Here is a 22,568-nt window from a genome sequence, read left to right as displayed (position 1 = left end):
CTAAGATCCCATCCTCTTTATAATCAACATCTTAGCAAAAAAAGGAGAAACAATATTCAAAAAGAGAGAACCTTTTAGTAAATATTTTACAAATGGAGTGTACACAAATTGTAATTAGTTGTGGAACCATGTCTGGGACCTTTTTTTTCTACAAAAAAAAAAAAAATCAAATTACTAACACATAGCCTATTGAAAAAAAATCAGCTTACATCAGTAAATAATGGTGTTCATGTAATTAGTAAATAACGGAATTAGTTCATATTTTAACTGAAGCTCTACACTCCACTGTGCCGTAACAGAAACATATTAAGCAGTAAAGAACAAACTGAACAGGAAAGACCTGGTAAACTTATAATTTTCAAATAATAAGCCTTCTTCTTCGAGAGCCTTGCAACTAAGAAATACTATCAATTAACTAATGCTGACACAAAAATTTTTACTTTGTAAGCTAAATGGAGTCATGCTTAGGAAACTACATTTTAATTCCTCTTCGGGTTCAATATAAAACTTTAAAGAGAAGTATTTGCGCAGAACTTGCTTTGAGAGAAGCTCAGTTGTAACTTTGGATTTGAAAACGTATTATATGACAAACCTATGAAAATACTGGAAGATTGTTAAAATTTGAGATTCTGAGTGAGGAGATTGGAGGATGTACAAGAAGACTAGAAGTAATGAGAATTTTCGTATACGGGTTTACATAATCATTCTAATTAGTTTGTCTGAAACTGGCATTCACTTCCGCAATATTTACTTTAAAACAAATTTAAATTAATTTTTCCTAAAATTTAACAAATATTGGCAATTGGGTTCGTATCATTATCATTACATTCATAATCTACTCTGAAGATTTTTTCGAATAGGTTTTTTTTATGCATGTTTTGACATGGAACGACTCAAAATACGCGTTCCGTTCTATGGTCTGTTCTATGTTCCAAATTTTTTTTTTAATGTATCGATGGACTAGTCACAAAAAAAAGAAGGAATCAAAGAGATTGATTAATATTTAGTTAGATTTGGTTTAGATTATTCTGAAGTCTTTGGATATTGTATACTAAATAAATTCTTAACCTGGGGAAAAAGTTAGTTAAGCATATAATTTAGGATTGGAGAGAAAACATACTAAAATGCTGACAATGTTACAATGCAGAGAAAAATATTGGCTGCGTTTGTATTGTTCTCTGTCAAAAATTAAATACTTTGGTCAAACGAGATGGGCTAAATTGTCCGATTAGGGGGCGATTTAAATAGTTCTATTATAAAGGGCTAAAAAGAAAACAGGATGTAACATGGGCTCAATCATTTGTAGTAAATTAGATAAGTTCAACCACCCTAGTACGAAACAGTTCGCCTTAATTTTTCTAATTATTCTTATATATTTATTATTTAGAGGAAGAGTTTCAATATCACAAGGGCTTAAACATGTCTTACAAAAGACAAGAAACACTTTTAAAGAAAGCAGTAATTCCTAAGCAATCTGCTCCTGAAGAATTTGATTGGAGAAATAAGTCAGCAGTCACGCCTGTGAAGAATCAAGTAAGTTTGGATTTTGAGGTTTTACAACCCGTTTACGCTTATCATAGTCAACACAGTGACACTGATTTAGTAAGAGCCATCTGCCTCGAACATTATTTTTCTTGCTAAATTTTGTCTTCTGTCTCGTCATAAAATGTGCAGGATCATAGCAGTTAAGAGAGGGGAGCTCATTCGATTGTAAATTTTGAGATCAAAGATGCATTTAGTAGAAAAGTGAGAATGTAATTCTCCTCCTGAGGCCACTCCCCCCTTAAAAATATGATAAATGGTAGACACAAAGTACCTTCTTTGCTTGAAGCTGAACAAAGTCACTTGGAAACTCGGATCATTTTTAATAACAATCGTTTAAGGAGGCTATATCACAATCTAAGGGGGCTAGTTAATGAGTACAAAGGCTATTTAACCATACAACAATATAATTCGTAGCTGTTGTTATGTCGCTTATATGGTTGATTATTTAATCGAAACTGGCTTTTAATAAAACACGATCATGGTTTTCATGATGCATGTTTTGGTTCCAAGGGGAAATTTCCATAGTCAATGGTTGTATGTCTAAAAAACAGAGGAACGATAATAACACATTTTATTTATATTACACAAAGTGTAAAACTAAATCTTATTTATTAAAAAACTAAATACTAATTTATTAAGCCGTATATTTTACTACCACAAGAGATCTGTATACATATGCATCGATTGACCGAATTACGAATTGTTTTGCCATGGATTAATGGAAGACAAACATACCCAAAAAAGTTTAGATGCAGCTCAGTTCCCACAATTACAGTGAGAGAATTGAAATACCTTCCAATAAGCTGGATAGAAGTCCAAATATATATATATATATATATATATATATATATATATATATATATATATATATATATCCCCGTCGGGCCCCAGCACGCTTCTATATATGGATTTTAATGGTTGGTCGTCTTCTAACCGCAGACATCAAAGCTATGTAGCTGATTTCGACACGAGCCCCGGCACTCGGTAAGTAGTAACCTCAAAATGAGTCAGATTTGTTTACTACTCTTTCCTAGGGAAAATAAAGGGCTCAGCAGTGAATACATAAAATGTTGAGGGTTCCCAATGACTTATAATAAAGAGTTGTATTGTTTATGGCACCTTTGTAGGTTTGTACTGGGATTTTGCGCCACATTTTGTTCGTGTCAAATTCAATTTCGGATTGAAAAGGAATTTCTTTTGAAGTGTTATGTAAAAATAATAATGATTTGTTATAATGTTTGAAATTCAAATTTTTGAGTATCGCTGTGCTCGTCCATTTCTTGTATATGCCTTTGAAATAAAATCAGCGTTTTATAGTGTCTGTCTCATGGGTTAACATATACATATTTTCAAAAGAAACATGTCGAATAGACAAACAGAAACATGATAGTTTGCAAAACTTATCAAAAGTCGCTTCATATTCGTAGTAAGGAATATCTTAAGGGAAAAAATATTTTAGCCTTTTTCGTATGATCCTTTAATGGAATTGTATCATCGAATTTACTTCTACTATTTACTGTTTTTTTTTTCAACCGTCCTTGAGGTATCACAAGCTACGGAAACAGCTAATTATACTTGAATCGGAAAACAAGCCTAGTGGCAGTGCTTCCTAGTGTGATGAGCTGCTGTGTCAGTCCACGAAAATGTAGGTAAGGGGGCAGCTTTTTTCAATGAAAATACTAAGGAAAAGATAATTTACTAAATCTAGACAAATACCCCTCCCCCTTTTTTTTATAATATTTGAATGCCAAACATATGATTCCATAATAAATGTATGTCCCTGCAAAAAATAAATTTCAAGTGTCGAGTTCGAAGAGTCGTGTAAGTTTATCAAGCCGAGTGGCCGAGTTTCTATCGACTGGTCATGATAACAAAATCTTTTTTTGTCTCCTTTTATTAGTCCCAAACTTTTAAACCAAGTATTTGTCTAAAAGGAGTAGACCAAATACTTACTATTATCAATGAGACAACCGATTAGCTTCAAATTGCTATCGTCGAAGATTTTCTTTTTTTTTCCCAGAAATAGTTTTCACTCTGTTTAGAACGACGTTGAGAAAATGCAGAGAAATCATTAGAATGTCGTATATATGATTCCATAAGAATAATCCCTGTTTGAAAGTGGAAGCAACAATTGAAAAAATAGGGAATAAAGTCTCGTTTTTATTCAGTCTCGAAATATTTAGATATTATTTTAGACTACGATAAATTTTGAAAATGATTTTTTTTTAATTTTTGTTTTTAACAATGACTTTTAATGTTTTGGTTTAGAACTTGGTCACATAGTTAATTAAACCAATTGTTTTACGATGGAATTTTGCGAGAGAAAGGTTAGGATAATAAAATTTACCCGCATGGAGAATTTAGAACTGGAAGTTTCATTTAATCGAATATCAATTTACCTCTGGTTTTACTTGTTTTAGGGTAGCTGTGGCTCTTGTTGGGCATTTTCAGTTACTGGCAACTTAGAAGGTGTCTATAGCATTAAACATGGAGAATTGCTTTCATTCTCAGAGCAAGGTAAAGCTATATTCATCCTTTCTTGTTCTTTTTTCTAACATCTTCCTCTTCATCTATAATGTTTAGTACCAGGAGACCGAGTTTCACTCTATGGAAAGAAATAAAGAGAAATCCATAGGATGATTATGGTATTAGTTTCAGTGTTTAATTTGTCTTCGGAACGGGATTAATTTCAGCTTCAATAAAATATCAGTATCAATGGTCCTTAAGTAATAGTTACCGGGATTTCCTCCATGACATCAGATTAACTTGGCATGTTATGGGAGATATTGAAGAATTGTCAAATATATGCTGTCTGCTTATTTTGGAAGTACGGCGTAAATTTATCTGTAAACAATTCTAAGGATGTTGTATGGTGCTGGAGTGCTTAGTTAATGAATGGTATTGCAAGACTTTTCGTGTTTTTGTTTTGATAGTGCTCTTTGAAGATATATTCATTTATGGTTATTTACTATGAAAGTGTTTGTTCCGCCATAGTTTTGGTCGCTGGAATTTTATTCTATCTCGCAGTAGATGTCTAATCCTTGTGTAATTTGATCCCAAAACCTAAAATATGTTTGAAATTCAAATTCTTGAGCATTGGTGTGTTTTATTTCAAAGGCATATACAAGAAAGGGATGAGATTAAATGAGTTCGGGGGGGGGTCGGCCTGATTCTTCCCATCTGCGGTTTAAGGTTTTCGGGTTTATGTTGCTTTAAGGTCATTTTTCAAGAATTTTTCGGCAAATCTTTGCCAGTTGTTTCTTGTTGCTTCTGCAAACAGGGATAAATCTCACTCATGTAATTAAGTTTGATATTGAGCATATATAATGGTTGATTTAATGAGGAAAAGCCAAGGGAAGTATACCAAGAATTTTGGTGTTTGCTAATTGAATAACTTGCACAGTAAATATTTGTTTTTGTGCGTATGGTATATTATTATGCTATTAATAGGCAATCTAATAAGTGATAGTAATCCTTATGCATAATAACGGAACGATAAAAAGTCCTAAGAATCATTAAATATTGACTGGCTTGTAAGGTTGACCTGTTATACGTTAATTAGGAAAATATGAAGGAAAAGTTCAGACTTGTGGCATCTCAAAAATGTTAAGATTGCTGCAATTTTCACTGCAATATCTATTATTTTCTTTTATTTACGAATTTATGAAGTTGTGTCTCGTTCCTAAATGCATGCCATCGCCTGGCTAAAATCTTGCTTACGGCTTTGTGGTGATTCTGGATTTTTTTTATTTATAATCATGACAAGTTCAAAGCTTAATAAAGGTATATCGCAACAGTGAGAAATCAGTTTGGTAAAAAAAAATGTATTACATCTAAACTGAATAAATATATTACCCTAACTTCATCAGTGTATTGAAAACATGGAGCTTTTTTTATGGTGTATGTTTATTTCTGTCTTTTTGCTGTTGCATTGGTGATTTCTTTTTTCATTCGAGTTATTTATAAATACAACACGGTTTCACAAAGAAACCATTTCCTTTTTTCATTATGGCGTTTGATGCCAAAATGTTGCGTTCAAGCGTCTCTAATTTAAATTACATAAAAAAAACTAGTTTTTTTAACTGAAAGTAAGGAGCGACATTAAAACTTAAAACGAACAGAAATTACTCCGTATATGAAATAGATTGTTCCCTCCGCAATCCCTCTTTCTTTACGCTAAAGCTTTTAATTGTTTTAAAAAGCAGAATTGTGGCAAAGAGTCAAACTTTAGCGTAAAGAGCGAGGGATTGCGGAGGGAACAATCTATTTCATATACGGAGTAATTTCTGTTCGTTTTAAGTTTTAATGTCGCTCCTTACTTTCAGTTAAAAAAACTAGTTTTTTTTATGTAATTTCTGAACGTTTTTGAATTAATTCATGTTTGATTTTGACTCTCCACACGTAAACTATTCAAATGAAATTTGCATATTAATTCCTTTTTTGGCTAAATGGCTTTCTCTTAGTTTTGATCATACGATTTTGAGAAATATGGGATGGGGAAGGAGGCCTAGTTGCCATGCAATTTTTCCGTTACATAAAAAGGCAACTATTAATTTTAATTTTAACGAATTTTTTTATTAGCAAAAAATATACGTAACTTTAGAATTAACTTACGTAACAAACTTTTATATTCTTTAATTATTATTATGTATATGAGGGGGTTTGTACCCTCGTTAATACCTCGTTCTTTACACTAAATCGTAAGTTTTGTCCCAATTTTTTAAGAATGACCCCTGAATCAGAAAGGCCGTAGAATAAATAGTTGAAATTACTAAAAATACTTTAGCATAAAGAGCGAGGTATTTATCTCCTCCTAAATACCTCGCTCTTTATGCTAAAGTATTTTTAGAACCCCTCATATGCGTAATAATCTCTGTTCGTTTTAAATTTCAATGCTGCTTCTTCCTTTCATTTGAAAAAACGTTTTCATGTTTATTTTTCATTGTTTTCTTATAGTAATGCTAGAGAATCCTGCGCTTTTTTCATTGAATTTTTCTTCCCCCATGACAGATTCCTCCAAAAAAAGATCCTCCAACATAGCCCCCTTTCCTCAGCCCCACCCCCAAACAAAATAAAATCCCCCTGAAAACGTCTGTACACTTCCCAATAACCATTACTATATGTAAACACTGGTCAAAGTTTGCAACTTGCAGCCCCTCCCCCAGGGATTGTTGGGGAGTAAGTCATCCCCAAAGACATAGTTATTAAGGTTTTCAACTATGCTGAACAAAATGGCTATCTCAAAATTTTGATCCGCTGACTTTGGGAAAAAAATGAGCGTGGGAGGGGGCCTAGATGCCCTCCAATTTTTTTGGTCACTTAAAAAGGGCACTAGAACTTTTCATTTCCGTTAGAATGAGCCCTCTTGCGACATTCTAGGACCACTTGGTCGATACGATGACCCCTGGGGAAAAGAAAAAAAAAAAACAAAAAAAAAAACAAACAAATAAACACGCATCCGTGGTTTGTCTTCTGGCAAAAAATACAAAATTCCACATTTTTGTAGATAGGAGCTTGAAACTTCTACAGTAGGGTTCTCTGATACGCTGAATCTGATGGTGTCATTTTCGCTAAGATCCTACGACTTTTAGGGGGTGTTTCCCCCTATTTTCCTAAATAGGGCAAATTTTCTCAGGCTCGTAACTTTTGATGGGTAAGACTAAACTTGATGAAACTTATATATTTAAAATCAGCATTAAAATGCGATTCTTTTGATGTAGCTATTGATATCAAAATTCAATTTTTTAGAGTTTTGGTTACTATTGAGCCGGGTCGCTCCTTACTACAGTTCGTTACCACGAACTGTTTGATCAGCAGACGATTTATTAAAAGGGAATTGGGAAAAATATGAGCTTTCCCAAACTGATGACCTATCTAGATCGTCTTTTTTGAGAAAAAATATATCAGTCTCTGTGTATAGCTATTGCTCATTTAATAAGATAGGTAATCTCTTCGTATTCGTTGAAAACCACAGTCAAACTTTTCAAGAAAGAGAAGTGGTAATTTCGAATTCTTTGATTTGAAGTAAATCGAGAATTTTTTCTGGTTAAAGAAAAGAGAAGAAAGAGCTGTTTAACAACGGTAAAATAATGTACGCACTGCAATAACTTGCTTGCACCTTGTTAGCGAGCATACGATTATAAGATGGATTATCTGACTCGGACATCTCTGGTACATATTAAGAATATCTTTCTTCTATAAAAGGTTTTGTTTTTCCCTCGAATTAGCTAGAAGGTGCATTATTCTCTCTCTCACTCGCATTTGCAACTTCTTTAGAGTTTTGGCTGTCAATGATATGTTGGCCTAGAAGTCTAAACATGCTACCTTGCTCTACTTCTTCTATCATATTCAACAAGAATAAATTTCCTAATTTTGTAAACATAGCTAAACTGTTTAATATACTGAATTTTATCTACACCAATATAGATGTAATTCACCAATATACTGAATATTTTATCTACACCAATGTGTACATACGTGTACATACGGGGTAAGGGGAAGGATTTTCCTCCAAGTTTGGTTGGGAGGATCTATATGTCTCCTGTTAAAATTTTGAAAAAGTGATATGCAGAGAGGGGCACCTTTACCACCTCCCCTCCTTGAATAACGTCTTTTTTTTCCTCACAGAACAGGTATAAAATTCGAGGCTTTTTAGTTTCACTGATCGTAAAAAAAAAGAACAAAAAAAACAGTACTTCTAAGCTTGAGGTGTCATTGAATTTAAACTTATTTAGATTTAGTAAATTTTCAACAGGAATGGTATTAAAAGAGAATCCATTAATTACGCAGTCTTTCAAGCCCAGATTTTGGCTTTCTTGGTGCAGATGAGTGTAGTATGCTAAATATTTGCTGGTATGTGTCGATTTTATTTTTGTCTAGTATGGAAAAACTAATAAGTAAATCATAATATCAAAAGTTAAATTTAACAGTTAATAATTTAATTTATTTTTGAAAAATAAATTATCTGTTTTTTGGTTGATATAGACTAATTTTAGTCAGTTTAATCAAACCTATTGAATTACAGTCATAATAGTTAATTTGAATGGATTTTAATCAAATTTAATATTCCATTATAAATAATTTTTTGCGATTTATTCATGGAACTAAAAGCATAAAAGTGAGATTTTGAGAATGTGTATAAGTTTTACTTTGATTAGACCTACATACGAAATAAATCCAAACTAGAGCCTGATTTTAGGTTTTTGTTCTAGAGTTGCTTGACTGTGACAAGCTTGATGGGGGATGTAATGGAGGACTTCCAGAAAATGCTTACAAAGCCATTGAAGATTTAGGAGGACTTGAGACAGAAGACGATTATCCTTATAAGGTATGCCTTAAGTAGCAGTGGGAGAGCCTGGGATTTATCCTTTAACAGCACCATACAAACAAATGAGGTTTGGTGGTTTCACAAACTGAAAAAAAAAACAACAATAAATAAGATAAAAATAAAAACATCATTTTCAAAACAGACGGCAACAGTTCGAAATATTCTCTTTCTCGATTTCTTCTCTTTCTTGGTCATTTTTGTTTTATGTCTAACAATAGAAAAACGTAAAAAAGCATTTCAATTTCCAATAATCAGGCTATTTGCGCTATGGCTGTAAAAAATTAATATAAAATAGATTCTTATTTCCAATTAAAATCCAGTTGTCATCAAGCCATGGCTAATTAGGAGAAAAACCAAGACAGAAAGTCCGAGTGAGAGGCAAAGCTGGAATAAGCCTTTTTCAGAATTGTATAAAAAAGATATCATTTAACTTGTTGATAGATAGTCTATTATTCATCCATCCATCCTGGGGCAGAAGTATTTGAATTTCTATGAGCCATTTCAAATATAAATAAGAAACATAATACTCGGTGATTAAGATAAAAGCTAATTCAAAATGGCGGAAGAAAGTTTTCTAAGAAGTACCCAAGTACCTTCGAGTAGGCATTTAAATTCCCCAAAAAAGTTGGCTCAGTGGTACACTACTTTAAATCATTGCACCTGCCAGTTAGTTGAAATAAAAACTCTTCTCTATAAGGTTAGACTCTGCTGCTCTGCTAACAAAGATAGCTTATTTTAAGATTAGGTAACTGTAAAGGATTTGTAAATTAGGTTTGTTGCCATATTTCAGTTGTTTATTTATGACAATTCTTCCATTTAAGCAATATTTTGAAACCTAGAATTTCCAGAATCGTTGTACGAACTTACATCCTCTTCATTGCTGGACATGAAGATTCAAATTTAAATTTTATCTATGATTTTCGCTGATTAAAACTTGCTTTCATTTTAATGATTTAGAACTAGGGCAGTCGTCAAAAGAAACATCTGCCCATATTATTTAAAATCAAAAATTCAGGGGGGTGGGGGGGAGGTTGTTTGTTAATGAATGCAGCATGAAAAAATTAGTAAAATTAACAAACGCACGACCTTGTAATTGAACAATATTGTTATTTAACATTCAAACGGATAATTATTGGTCCTTATGAAGTCGTGATATTCTTCCTCCTTTTCCAACGACGACGCATTGATGCAAAGAAAATGAGTCCCCCCAAGCAAAGAAAATTCAACCTTGAGAAAACGATAGAAGCTTCCAAAACAACTACTTTCCTTTTCAATTTAATTCCGCTTTAATTCATTGAGGTTTATTGTATCAAGCTCGTGTCATATAAATTTGGGTGAGAGCTTGTCCGATTTGTAATTTGCCTGGTTTTCTAAAGGAAAATGTAATATGAAAACTAGCTATCTGATATGGCCCACTGTGAAGATCTTTTTTTTTTTTTTTTTGAATGTTCTCATCATTTGAAGTTTGTCCTGTTTTATTGTTAAATGTTTCAAGCACCTTTTATTTTTCTTGAAGTAGAGATCTCTACCTCAGTGCTTTCACGAAGGGAGGGGGGCTAAAGGGTAGACAGGTCCCTCTTAAGCTTGTTAATACCCGCCTGTAATAAGTCTTGATCTTGCTCTCTACTATCGATAGAAAAAGCATCTTTTTTCTCTAATAAAAATTTAGCCGGATAAGGCAACATAGAAAAGAAAAGCTAGTACCAAAACTTCAGTATTGAAAGGCCTTGAAATTATAATGGCCTTTATATGTTTTATTTGTTCGTATTACAATTACTATAAAATGGGGAATTGTCAGAATTAAAGAGTTGCTGGGAAATAGACTTTCCAAAAATACGCCCTTTTCGCGTTGTTTTTTGTCGTAAAAAGGAAAAAATAATATTTGAATATTTTTTCTTTAACCCCTCTTAGGATGACCACAAAACTTTAACTGCTAATCGTTAATAAAGTTCAAATCTAAACTAATTATTTCTGTCACTTATATGATTTTTTTTCGTTTTGAAAAGCAGACTGTGCTCAAAATATACTGAAGCTAGAAAAGGAGTGAAAACCCTGGCTCAAAGTCAGGTAAAAATCCTCATCCAGCACTTTATCGGAAAATTTCCAATCTGGATATTCAGTTCATGCTACTACCCCAGAGTTCGGCTTATGGGTTTCATGCAAAAACTTACATTTTCATGGCATGAAGAAACGTTTCTCAGACAAGGAGTTTACTTGCCTTCGTCATTGAAACAGTGCCAGGTGCATAGTAGTTATCGTGTGAAGCCAATAGCACAACAACCAGTGAACTAAAATATACTTAATTAAGAATCTTATACTTGCTGTTCTTTTAGTAATCAATTCTTAATAAGAAAAAGGCTAGCTTGTTTTCTACTCAGTCTAATATTTCAGCTCTGTAATAGTGTTAGAGGATTTTGTTGTTCCTTGTTTGTTCGTTGACATGAAGTACTGAGACACGCCGAAAGATTGTTGACCTGCCAGTGTGACGCTTTAATGACTCAGTCGGGCATGGCAGAGTCGAATTTTCGTTTGTCACAGATTATTTGTTTTGTAAAATTTTATTTATATAGGGTCGTGGAGGGCAGAAATGTAGTATCGATTCGTCGGAGCAGATAGTTAAAATAAAAGATTTTTTGGAGATTTCTCAAAACGAAGAAGAGATAGCCCAGTGGTTAGCTGAAAATGGTCCTGTGAGTGTTGGAATAAATGCTAATGTTATGCAGGTCAGTAAGTTTCTTTTTTTGTATGTATTTAATTATTTAATTTATCTGTAAATATATATTGTTTGCTGTTTTTAACTCATTTTTATTAATTTATTGTACAAACAATACAGAATGATCATTTGAGTTGGATGTCTAATATGCTAAGCATTTATGATCTTTCAATGTATTTTAAATACAATTTTATAACTTAATTGGATTAAAAAAAAAGTTAAATGAAGCATGACAAAACCACTTTTTTAACTACGTACATCCTAGAAATCTTATGCAATTAGGTTATGCCAATAAGAAAATTGAATTGAAAACCTCCATAGTTTTGTAATAATTTATTGAATTTATTTCTTTTAAGATTCTCGGTTTTTCAGATAAAAGTAAAATTATTTGACACTAAAATTTATCAAACACATATTTACTTTACAAATAAGACTTGTTCTACACAGAATTGTTGTAATGTAAATGAGACTTGAATGGTACAGATCCTACTTGAATGGGTACCACGAGCTTAATAATATCGGAAAGCTATGGTTATGATGAGAGAGTCAAATGAGTTATAAAGAGGCACAATAGAGTCCAGATTTCAAGGGAAGAGGCCAGGCCATTCCCTGGAACTTTGATTTGGGTAGGGGGTTTTATTTTTAATCATGGGAGCCACAAAACGACTGGAAGGTGCGTATTTCTTTATTTTTCGAGAAGCGGGGGGACACATAACCCTTCTCCACCAGATAACCTTGGAAGAGAAATTTTTATTATTAATAATGTTCCTAAATTTATACAAAAGTACCCGTGGTATAGGAAGATTCCCCCTCCCTCTCACTAAGATATTCTCCTCCTTCTAAGGGTCTAACCTATTCGTACCTATGCCATGAAATCCTGATGAACTTAGGTTCGATCAGAAACTTTCTTTGAATTTTTTATTGATTTCTGTAAACCAAATTTTATTTTTTTTTTTTTCAGTTTTATCGTCGTGGAGTATCACATCCAAAGAAATTTTTCTGCAATCCCAAAAACCTTGACCATGGAGTTTTGATTGTTGGCTATGGAACTGAAAGTAAGTTATTTTCGTATGCGTGTGTTTCTTTCCGTTAATTATCTGCTTTAACTGATGAGTTGTTTGCAAATAATTGATTAGAATTTCGGCAATTTTGACTTACTCCTATTTAATGTTTAGTATAACGCATTCAGTCTATTTCGATCAGCAAAACTCTTCTTATCGGTTCCCAAAGAAATAAGGCTGAAAAGATGGAATGAAGTGAAACAAAAACGATGCAAAAGCTAACCGATAAGGACGAACGAATATTCATGACACATGAAGCCGCTGCTTAAGGATAATATGTTTCCAATAAATGTCGACGCAGTCAATATAATGTAGAATTTACTGGACAAATTCTTTTGTCTTTGCAAGAAAGAAAATTCTATTTTGCAATATATTAAAAACCATACCATTCAGATCCAGTTTCGTCTGTGTTCAATACGCTCAATGTCCAATTTATTTTAATTCCGGAATTTCTGAAACGGTAGGGTTTTGCTGAGCAAACCGGCTTAGGGAGTTTTCTTTGAATTTGAGAAGAAGGATTTGTTTGAAATTTTCCACACAGTACTTGAAGAACTTCTTTTTATAATATTTGGAAAACAAAGATTGAATTTTAGTCTGCAAAATAGTACTGTTGATAAGATAAAAAAGGGATATTAAAGTCTTCCTGTTGCTTATTCTTAAAAAAACAGACTTCAGTACCTCTTTGAGTTGACGAAGTAGTTTGTCTTGTTGATGAGTAAAACAACTCAACCTTTCCTTCAACTCCGCCAATTAGGGGGAAGCGGGGCATCTGCCCTCGAAAATTTTTAAGATACCGATTTTTGTGTTCTTGGCAAAAAATGAAAATCATATTTGTTTTTTGTACTTTACTAGTTGAAACAGTTTGACATATAGCAAAATGTTTTGAATGGAACTTTATTTTTTTATTAAAAATATTCAGTCCTGTGGTGGCGCAGTGGATTTGACCTTAGCTTGGTAACACGGGACCCAGAGATCGAATCATGCTGCAGGAATGCACTGCAGGGCCGACGCACGGACCATAGTAGTCAAGAAGCGTCGTTAATTCTTAAATAAAATAAATAAATAAAAATATCCATAGCGTGATCTGGATATAGACGACCGAGTTATTTTACCATTTTATGAAAACAGTGTACCTAGAAGGTACTTATCCCTGAGCAAGAATTCTACTAGTACCAGTTCCTCAAAAGTCTATAGAAGATACAATGAAAATTGAGTTTAAGCAGTGGCAGAGTATAAGCAATACTGTCAATGATCCGCACTTTTTCAGGGTGGTAACCCGAGGTTCCAACAACAATTCTTTTTTCTTATGCAGAACATATGCATGCATCAAAATGTAAAGCTGCCCAAATCATAGGTAACATTGATGAAAACAAAAGTAGTTAAAATTAAAAATTATATTAAATAGAAAATGGAGAAATATTAAATATCTTTAAGCGGCCTTCTTTTCGTTGCAGATGACATAATAGCTTCTCATAAACGAAATAAAATGTTTTAACATTTCTAATTATCGTTTTTTGTGTTCATAACCATAACCAGAAACTTCGAATCATTTTTTCAGTAAATGGATCAGTTGAAAATATTACAACGTGTTCAGTCAAACGCTATAACGCGTACCTCCCCCCCGAAAAAAATGGCGGTAATCTGATGGAGAGAGTGACCGTTCTTGTGTGACATTGTAGCAGTTTCTACTCATAGTAATCCTTGTTATCTTTGACTTTCCCTTTTTGACATTTTAAATGTCAAGAATCAACTGGCCTTTTCAACAGATCATCTGTCCAAAGTCCTGACCTATGCTCTGCAAAGGAAATTTTAACTTAAATGCGCCATTGCTTCCGTGGCGTTGATTTATGACATTTAACAGGATTGTTGGATATGTGCAATTTTATTCATTTTTGTTCGAAATACTACGAGAGTTTTATAGTGAATAAAATGTTGATCATGAATGTGAAAACAGATTGTTTGTTTAAAAAATTATGAATCAATAACGGTTTTGTGGGAACTAAATTTTGTAATAATCTGGAAAGGAATTAGTAACATTTTTAAGATCAATTAAAACTTATTTATTAGCATCTAAACGGTCCAATGCTTTGTTTAGTTCACATTTTTTAGCCTTTTAAAATAGAGCAAGTACTTTGTGTCTTTTAACAAAACGAAAAAATCGCTAAGAAATAGTAAGATTTTCAAAATCTTACTTATATTCTCAAAAAAGAAATAGTAAGATTTCAAAATTAATTCTGTTCAAGCAAGATTTGGTTAGCAAAATTTTGATTTGAGTTTCTGATAAATCAGTTGAGTATTTTAAAACAAATTGTCTAGCCAAAATTTATTTGCTATATGAAATTGATGAACATGATCCTGTTGATTACCTAGATCTCTTCAAGGGTGCTTGTCTGTTGAGCTTAGGTTGGACTGTCCAAACCAAGCCCGTTCATGTCCGGGATAATACAATCTGATGATAAAATACCCCTGTTTATAGCATGATGAAAAATTATTTGCTGTATCAATAATATAGGGTCAAAGAAGATTTGCCCGCTGATTGAGCTAGTAGAAGGGTTAACTAAAGAATTCTATTAAAAAGAAGAAGTGGCTTAAATTAAGAATAATAGATAAAGAGGTGATGTTAGGTAAGGAGAAAATTGACTGGGTTGACAGTTTCACATATTTTGATAGCATTCTTAGTAAAGGTGATGATAGTAAGGATGTAAGATGTTTCGAAATTTATGTAGATCATATAAATCTTATGTTTTGGCTATTTTTGCCAATGATTGCTAACCACAAATGCGTTGCTTATTTCAATAACACAGTTGTTGAAAAACTTTTTTTTTACTCGAACGAATTATTTGGTTTACCAGTAGTGTTTATAGGCCTCATAAATCTCCGGGAGGGGGGAATGTATACCATAGGAATGCGAAAATATAAAGTAAAAGTAATTTGATGTCAGATGTCAGAAAAACTGGGGGTGAGGGAGTGCAGATGCCCCCCCTGTCCAGTTCTAGAACCACCACTAAGGGCTACTATGCAGGAGGTGGACAGATTCTAACCCTTCAAATGGGCTATCACTTGCTATGCAATCTCGAAATTTTTAAGCATTGCTTAAAATACGTGCATTACCAGAAATGAATTTTTATCTTGTGCGACCTAGACAAATAGTGATGCAGAAACGAGTCCTATAGTTAACTGAAAAAAATGGATGTGGTTTTAGCTATTTGGATATTTAGCGTCTGTTTTGATAAATTTTGATACACATAAATTGAAATCTTCTACTTGGCTTTCGATTATTCGTATCGTTTTACTATGTCATGTAAAATGTCTAATGACCTAAACCCCCACTAGGAACCGTTTTAGCTACTGGCGAATAGGTGAACCCTATCTTTATATCCTGATGAATCCTCTCCTTTTGCAATTTTATTTCGTAAGGGTATATATGACCTTTTAGTAGTATAACTTAGATTTAAAATAAGGATTCCAGGCGTTGGCAGGCAAAGTTTATTTCTCAGCGGTTAAATGAGAAAATGTGTTAAAGAAGGTTTTATATTGCGAGAAAAATGTGTCAGTCAGTTTTTACAATGAAGGTATTGAAGCATTTGTTGTCCTTATCATAATATAGCCTCTATATCTTTTCTAAATATATTTACTTCTAAGAATGTGCCATGGATGGAAATCTATAATACGTGTTTTGAGAGTGAATACCTAATTTTTAGCATGTGTCAGTTATGTCGTTTGGATCTGGGAAGACCTTTGTCATCCCAATTCAAAACTAATCTACTTTCAGAACCCACTCACTGTGTGACTACTAATTTTTCGGATTTAGCTAGCAGTAAAACTGGGAATTAGTTAAAATTAAACCCGTTCGTAATTGGCATTTAGCTAGCATCCAGAACTGGATCAAGCCAAAGTTGAAGTTCAATCGATCTGAGCTTAGTTAAGCTGAATCAATCAGAATTTTACGGTTTTGCTACTGGCGAATAGGCGAACCCTATCCTGATGAACAAAACACTTCAAACAAACAATAAATAACAAATTGAAAATTTGAATAAAAAAGAAGTGAACTATTAAGAGGAGCTATTGTATTTACTCAATAGAATACTTGTGAAGAGAAACAAGGCCTGTATGAGATCTCAGATACTGACAAATGGGATGATTATGGTTTTAGTTGATTTGAGCATTTTAATTCCCTATTGCGAAAGGTAAAATGTGATCAGAAGCATCAGCTTAAATATACTTTCGAAACGGGCGTATTTTCAGTATTAAAATCTCATCATGAATATGAAGAAAAAATCAGAAAACTGATCTATCGTTGTTTGTTTATTTTGGTTTTTAGTTTTATCAGCAATGGTGCTTGAGCTTACCTACATCATGAAAATACTATTTCATCCTGTTCAACCTTCTCTATTCAATCTTCTGTTCAATTTCTTTTTCAGTTACTCCTGTTAAACAAAAAGTTTTGCCATATTGGATTGTGAAAAATAGCTGGGGAACAAGATGGGGTGAGCAGGTAAATAATTTCGTATATTCTTCTTCATTTTATATTTTTCCGTTTAATACAAATTTTCTAGAAAGAGTTATTCTTACGCACAATTGTGCGTAAGAATAATTCTTCCACAAAGTTTAATATGTAAGTAGAGTAGAAATTATGCTAAGAGAATCTTTCTTTTTAAAAAAACGGCGAAAATCCTCTTATCTTTGGATTTTTTTAATATTTGATTTGGACATTGCTCTCTTCAGTGAAACGCCGGCTAAGAATTGCGGTTTCATTTGAGTATTGTTATCTTACAAGTCAGGTAAATAGGGAAGGAACTTTTATAGAAAAATAGGGAAATAGGGAAAATCTTTTCAAAGTGTATTTGAAGTAATGAAAGATTAGTGATGAGTAATAGAATTATTTTTCGAATAGCGGAAGCAAGGCTCAAGTATAGAGTATTCACGTGACCTTCTAAAAGGCAAAGAAACAAAAGCAATTGAAGAACTTCCGAGTCCCTAAAAATTAACTTTAAGCCCAAGTGTTTTCTAAATAAAATGGTGACCTGGTATCAATAAAGTTAAACTTAAATTACCAACCAGTAAACCTTAGTTACACGCAATGATTCAGGAGGAATCAGCTGTAATTCGCTATTGGCTCTCATTTTCAAAGGAGGTGGTTTTTTCTTCTTTTTTTGCCTGAAATGACGGAATTTATTATAATATTTGCAATGAAACCAGATTTGTATTGTCATAATAGAAAAATTGAAATGACAAAAAAAAAGAAAAACAGACACATTCACCATATGGATTGTGTCAGTTTCATATGTTTTCGCTCAAAGAGATGTATATTAATGAACTAGCAGCGAAATTGGAAAGAACGCTGAACGCAAAACTCAGGACAAAAGATTCAGTCGGACAAAACTTAACCCGTGGAGAATTCAACCAGAGAAAAGTCAACCTGGCAAAACTCAATGCACACAAAATCAATTATTGAACCCCGGCGCAGGAAGGGGAACCTTAAGGCTTGTATCGTCTTTAAAGCCTTGATAGTTTCATAATTCTACATATTTTTTCAAACTTTTTTTGCAAAATTCCAGAAGATAGTGAATGGTTTTTTCTCCGGGGCATAGTCAATGTTCTTGACGCCCCGACCACGTTGAAAACCGTGATGAAAGATGTAGTAAACGTTTCGGAAGGAGGAAGGGTTTATAGGCGATCAAATCTTTGTTGGTCATTTTCAGAGGGCTATATTATGACGTCGATGATTAGGATGCCTAGGACAAAATATCTTTAAGGTGATCAGCATTGCGTGAAAAATAACGAAGACACTAATTGTCATTCTCGACCTCAAAAACAGCAAAAATACATAATGACTCGGCAGTTAATATTAGCACTGATAATGTCCATAATGATGACCTTTGACCATGGCAATGGTATCGATGGTGCTTAAAATGATGCTATAATAATGATGAAGATGGGCGACCTTTAGTTCCCGATAGATCTTTTGGTCAGGTATGTGAGTTCCCCTCCCCTCCTTCCTTTTAGAAAAAATCAACTTAGGGTTTGACTCTGTCTGGCTTTAGGAATACTCGTGAATAGGTCTTGGGGAGTTCCTATCTTAAAATTGCTACACAGACTACTCGAGAAAGTTAAAAAAAAACTTCGGCTGAAAAATGTACATTTTCGATTTTTGAAACGTTCTCCGCTTGAAAAATCCTCTGAGACTTAAACCTATTTACCACACAGACCTGATTCCAGGAATCTTGTTCATAAAGAGTAGATTTAAAAAAAGTATTATCTTTATGCCGAAAGATTCAAGCAGGGTCGGGGTCCCTCGCATTAATTTTTGGGGAATGTTTCTTGTAACTTCTCGTAACGAGTTTCCTTCCAATCTCGTAACTACAAACTGCAGTGCTGAAAACTTGTTTATTGGAGCGAATATGATTTGTATTTGGGATGAAATGGTAAAATTTAACTTTCTTTTTTTTTTGAACTGTATTATGTAGCTTACAAGGATAATTTTATTTGCAATCAATGAAAACCTCGTTTTTTATAAACAAACTTATTTATAAATATCAATAATGCTTTTTGTTATACCATCAAACTCTCATGTTCAAACAAATTCACAAATGTAATTTTTAATTAACAAGTCATAAGTAAATATTGTTTTGTTGATCAACGATTACAAGAAGATTTTTATGATATTTATGACTGAAAAATTTTGTTCTACAGTTTAACTTGACCTACCTTCCTCTCAAATTTAGCTCTAGTAAAGCTAGGAACAGATTTGTTCCATTGGTTTTAGCAGGTTTTTATCCAATGCGTCATATGATTAGTTAAATAATATTAGGGAACAGTCATTTTACTGACTTCTATCTACAACTTGTTTTTTATTAACAGTAGGTCTTAGGATACAAAAACAAATCCAATTTATGTCATTTGTGTCATCCCTTTAAGCTATATGGCAACATCCTTTCCTCTTGAAAGTCGCATAAAATGTGCATATGGTGGTAGATAAAGATAAAACTTACTACTCTTCACATTAAATTAGTATTTATGAAAAGGTCGTATGTAGTTATTTATAACCACACAAATAGTAGAATTGTTTTTACCTAACGGCAAATATTTCACAGGTAAATAATTCCACCTATAGCTTTTTTTCTTAAGTGTTTAATCCATGAAAATTCTCTCTTGATGCTCCAGCAATAGCCAGCCATTATGTACATCCCATCTATATTCACACCGGGCCTATATGACCTTCAAATCTTGGTGGAATCGCTCATCCTGTTCATCAATGACAGCGTCAAGATTTTTTGAAAAGTTAGCAAGTTGGTTATTGAAAAAATACAATTTCGTGCTCATGTTGCAATCAAGCATTTTGAAGCATTTTTTTTTTTTTTTTTTTTTTTACTCTATGCTAGTGTTTATTCTTCCTCATTTCATATGTATTTTTTGATTTAGGGTATTATTTATGGTTCTTTTAGTGTTCTATTATTGTGTTGTATGGCCCATAACAAGCAAAGCTTCTTGGGCTGAATGGCCTATATGACCTTCAAATCTTGGTGGAATCGCTCATCCTGTTCATCAATGACAGCATCACGATTTTTTGAAAAGTTAGCAAGTTGGTTATTGAAAAAATACAATTTCGTGCTCATGTTGCAATCAAGCATTTTGAAGCTTTTTTTTTTTTTTTTTTTTTTTTTTTTTTTTTTTACTCTATGCTAGTGTTTATTCTTCCTCATTTCATATATATTTTTTGATTTAGGGTATTATTTATGGTTCTTTTAGTGTTCTATTATTGTGTTGTATGGCCCATAACAAGCAAAGCTTCTTGGGCTGAATGACTTTTTTACGTTTGTAATAGTGCTTTAGTATTAATAAAATGATTGTTTGATAATATGTAGGGGGAAAAGATTTTTTGAAGAAAGATACTTTTAAAAATTCTTTTACAAATTTTTGATATGTACAAGAAAATGGTTTTGCTATATTATTTGCAGATGATGCGCCATTGGAAACAAAAAATTGCCTACAGCACTAATGGTCTAAATCTGCAAGTAAATCCAAATTGCATTATTGCAGGTTTTCATCTAATAGACTAGTCCCTAGTTTAGTCCTGGTTGGTCAGCAATGGTTACTAACATGACAAACTCATGCAACCCAGTTACAATTGAAAATCTTGGAAACATTTATCTAAATTTCCTGGGCCTTAAAGCCTATGATCAATGATTTAATCTGTATTCTTGATATTGCTGTTTACATGCCAAACTTCATCTCTGACTGAAAGAGGGGGAGGTTGTAGCCTGTTAACATCACTTGTATCAATAAAAAAAAATACTTGATCTATTGCCAAGAATAAGTTCTGATTAATTGTTGAAATTTGGCATATTTCATTATTTTTTTAGTATGACTAAGATTGAAAGTCATTTCAGGGTTTAAAGTACTATTAAGGAAGATTCCTTTTTTTTACGGTCAGTTTTATGTCTTATTAGAAAAAGCGTTAGAACTATCCAGCCATCATCGGAAGAATTTTCTGTTATTTAAATGAGTTGCAGTGATATTCAAGTACGACTAGTAAATTCATCCCAGTTGTGGCTGAAACTTGTTTGTACATATCAGACTTTCCAGGGCAATTTGTTCGAGTTGTCCCTTTGTATTTGTTACTTTGTAAGACAGGTTGAAACTTAAAGTTTCATCTACGAGACTACTGACTGTCCTAAATGAGAACTTTGATTCGGAAGTTGGTCATCACACAACTAAATGGTGTGCAATGTAGTGTAATTTGCACCCTGAGGTGGGGAAGGATCGACTCAAATCTTGCTATTATCGGGTACGACCTCGCTGCTGGTATACCCCACCAAAATAGGCCTTAAGATGGCCTTAATAGAAGCTATAAACGTCTAGCTTTACAAATAGTACTGTGGTGCACATGAATTAGAAAATGAAAAAATGAACGTTGACAATGCTCTTGCCAACTGATATCGCCAAGTGTTTTTTGATTTTTCTCATACGGAGGGAATTCAGTTTTCATAATCGTGGTAACGATCAATAGAATATAGTTGCAATTCTTTTTAAACTAGGGGAAATTACGCATTTCTATTTGTAAATGTCTCTTATGCGGAAAAATTGCATCAAATAAAGCTTATAGTGGAAAACTTACCCCTTCCAAATATCATTGAGAAGCTGATCGATTTACACAATAAGATGATGGCAATGTCGTATCGGCGCTTGCCGTCTTATTATAGTTTTGATCCATTTGTATTATAACTGTTTTCCTTCTGTTTGTAGTTTTTCTTTCCAAATACCACACTATTTATCTTTCTTATATGGGTGGTTTATAAATTGATACTATTATTTTTCTCTCAGGGATCAACATACTAAGATGAAATTTAGCACAAGTATCTACAGCCTTTTTTTCTTTTCAGGGATACTATCGTGTTTATCGGGGTGATGGTACATGCGGTATAAATACAATGGTCACCAGTGCCGTTGTGGAGTGAAGCAATAAGGCGAATCTCTTCTTTTCATTTTATTATATATGTAAAGCTTTACTTATATGAATGGATTCTTAATTACTTTTGCTGTGGTTTTTAGTATTTCCGTTATTAGTCAATTATATGATTTTCAAAGCGTTTACAATTGTATTTTACCTTTTATTCCAACTGTAGGAATACCTTTTTATGACTAGCTGACTGTTTTTATGGCTGTTTTGTTTGGTACCTAGAACACAGTGTTCGGTGACCCTTGAGAAAAGGTTACTAAAATATTTTTGGGTCAACGTTTCTTACTTTTTATCTACTTTGTGTAAAAGAAAAAAGGTCTGATACCTGCATTGGCTTTTCATGACATTATCATTGCTACGCATCAGATAGGGTACAAACTCAACTGTTGAAATCAGTTTTTCCTGTCAAGACCAACCAAAACTGACATGAGATTTAGCAGAAATAGTAGTTTATTGTGGTCC

The 22,568-nt window shown here is 33.1% G+C and overlaps 1 protein-coding gene across 1 annotated transcript in view; it reads left to right on the top strand.

The window, feature by feature from the left end:
* Window positions 1-22,243, top strand: part of LOC136029303 (putative cysteine proteinase CG12163) — a 31,845-nt gene extending 9,602 nt beyond the window's left edge. Inside the window, exons 4-10 of the mRNA XM_065707568.1 lie at window positions 1,388-1,533; window positions 3,966-4,062; window positions 8,757-8,872; window positions 11,443-11,595; window positions 12,547-12,640; window positions 17,068-17,141; window positions 22,030-22,243. Of these exons, the coding sequence (XP_065563640.1) occupies window positions 1,388-1,533; window positions 3,966-4,062; window positions 8,757-8,872; window positions 11,443-11,595; window positions 12,547-12,640; window positions 17,068-17,141; window positions 22,030-22,104 (755 nt within the window). The 3' untranslated portion in view covers window positions 22,105-22,243. The remainder of the gene's footprint in view (window positions 1-1,387; window positions 1,534-3,965; window positions 4,063-8,756; window positions 8,873-11,442; window positions 11,596-12,546; window positions 12,641-17,067; window positions 17,142-22,029) is intronic.
* The last annotated feature ends 325 nt before the right edge of the window (window positions 22,244-22,568 follow it).

Source organism: Artemia franciscana, chromosome 7 (assembly GCF_032884065.1).
Source record: "Artemia franciscana chromosome 7, ASM3288406v1, whole genome shotgun sequence".
Taxonomy (NCBI): Eukaryota; Metazoa; Arthropoda; class Branchiopoda; order Anostraca; family Artemiidae; genus Artemia; species Artemia franciscana.
Note: the sequence above shows the minus strand (reverse complement) of the source record. Positions and strands in the feature narration are given on the sequence as shown.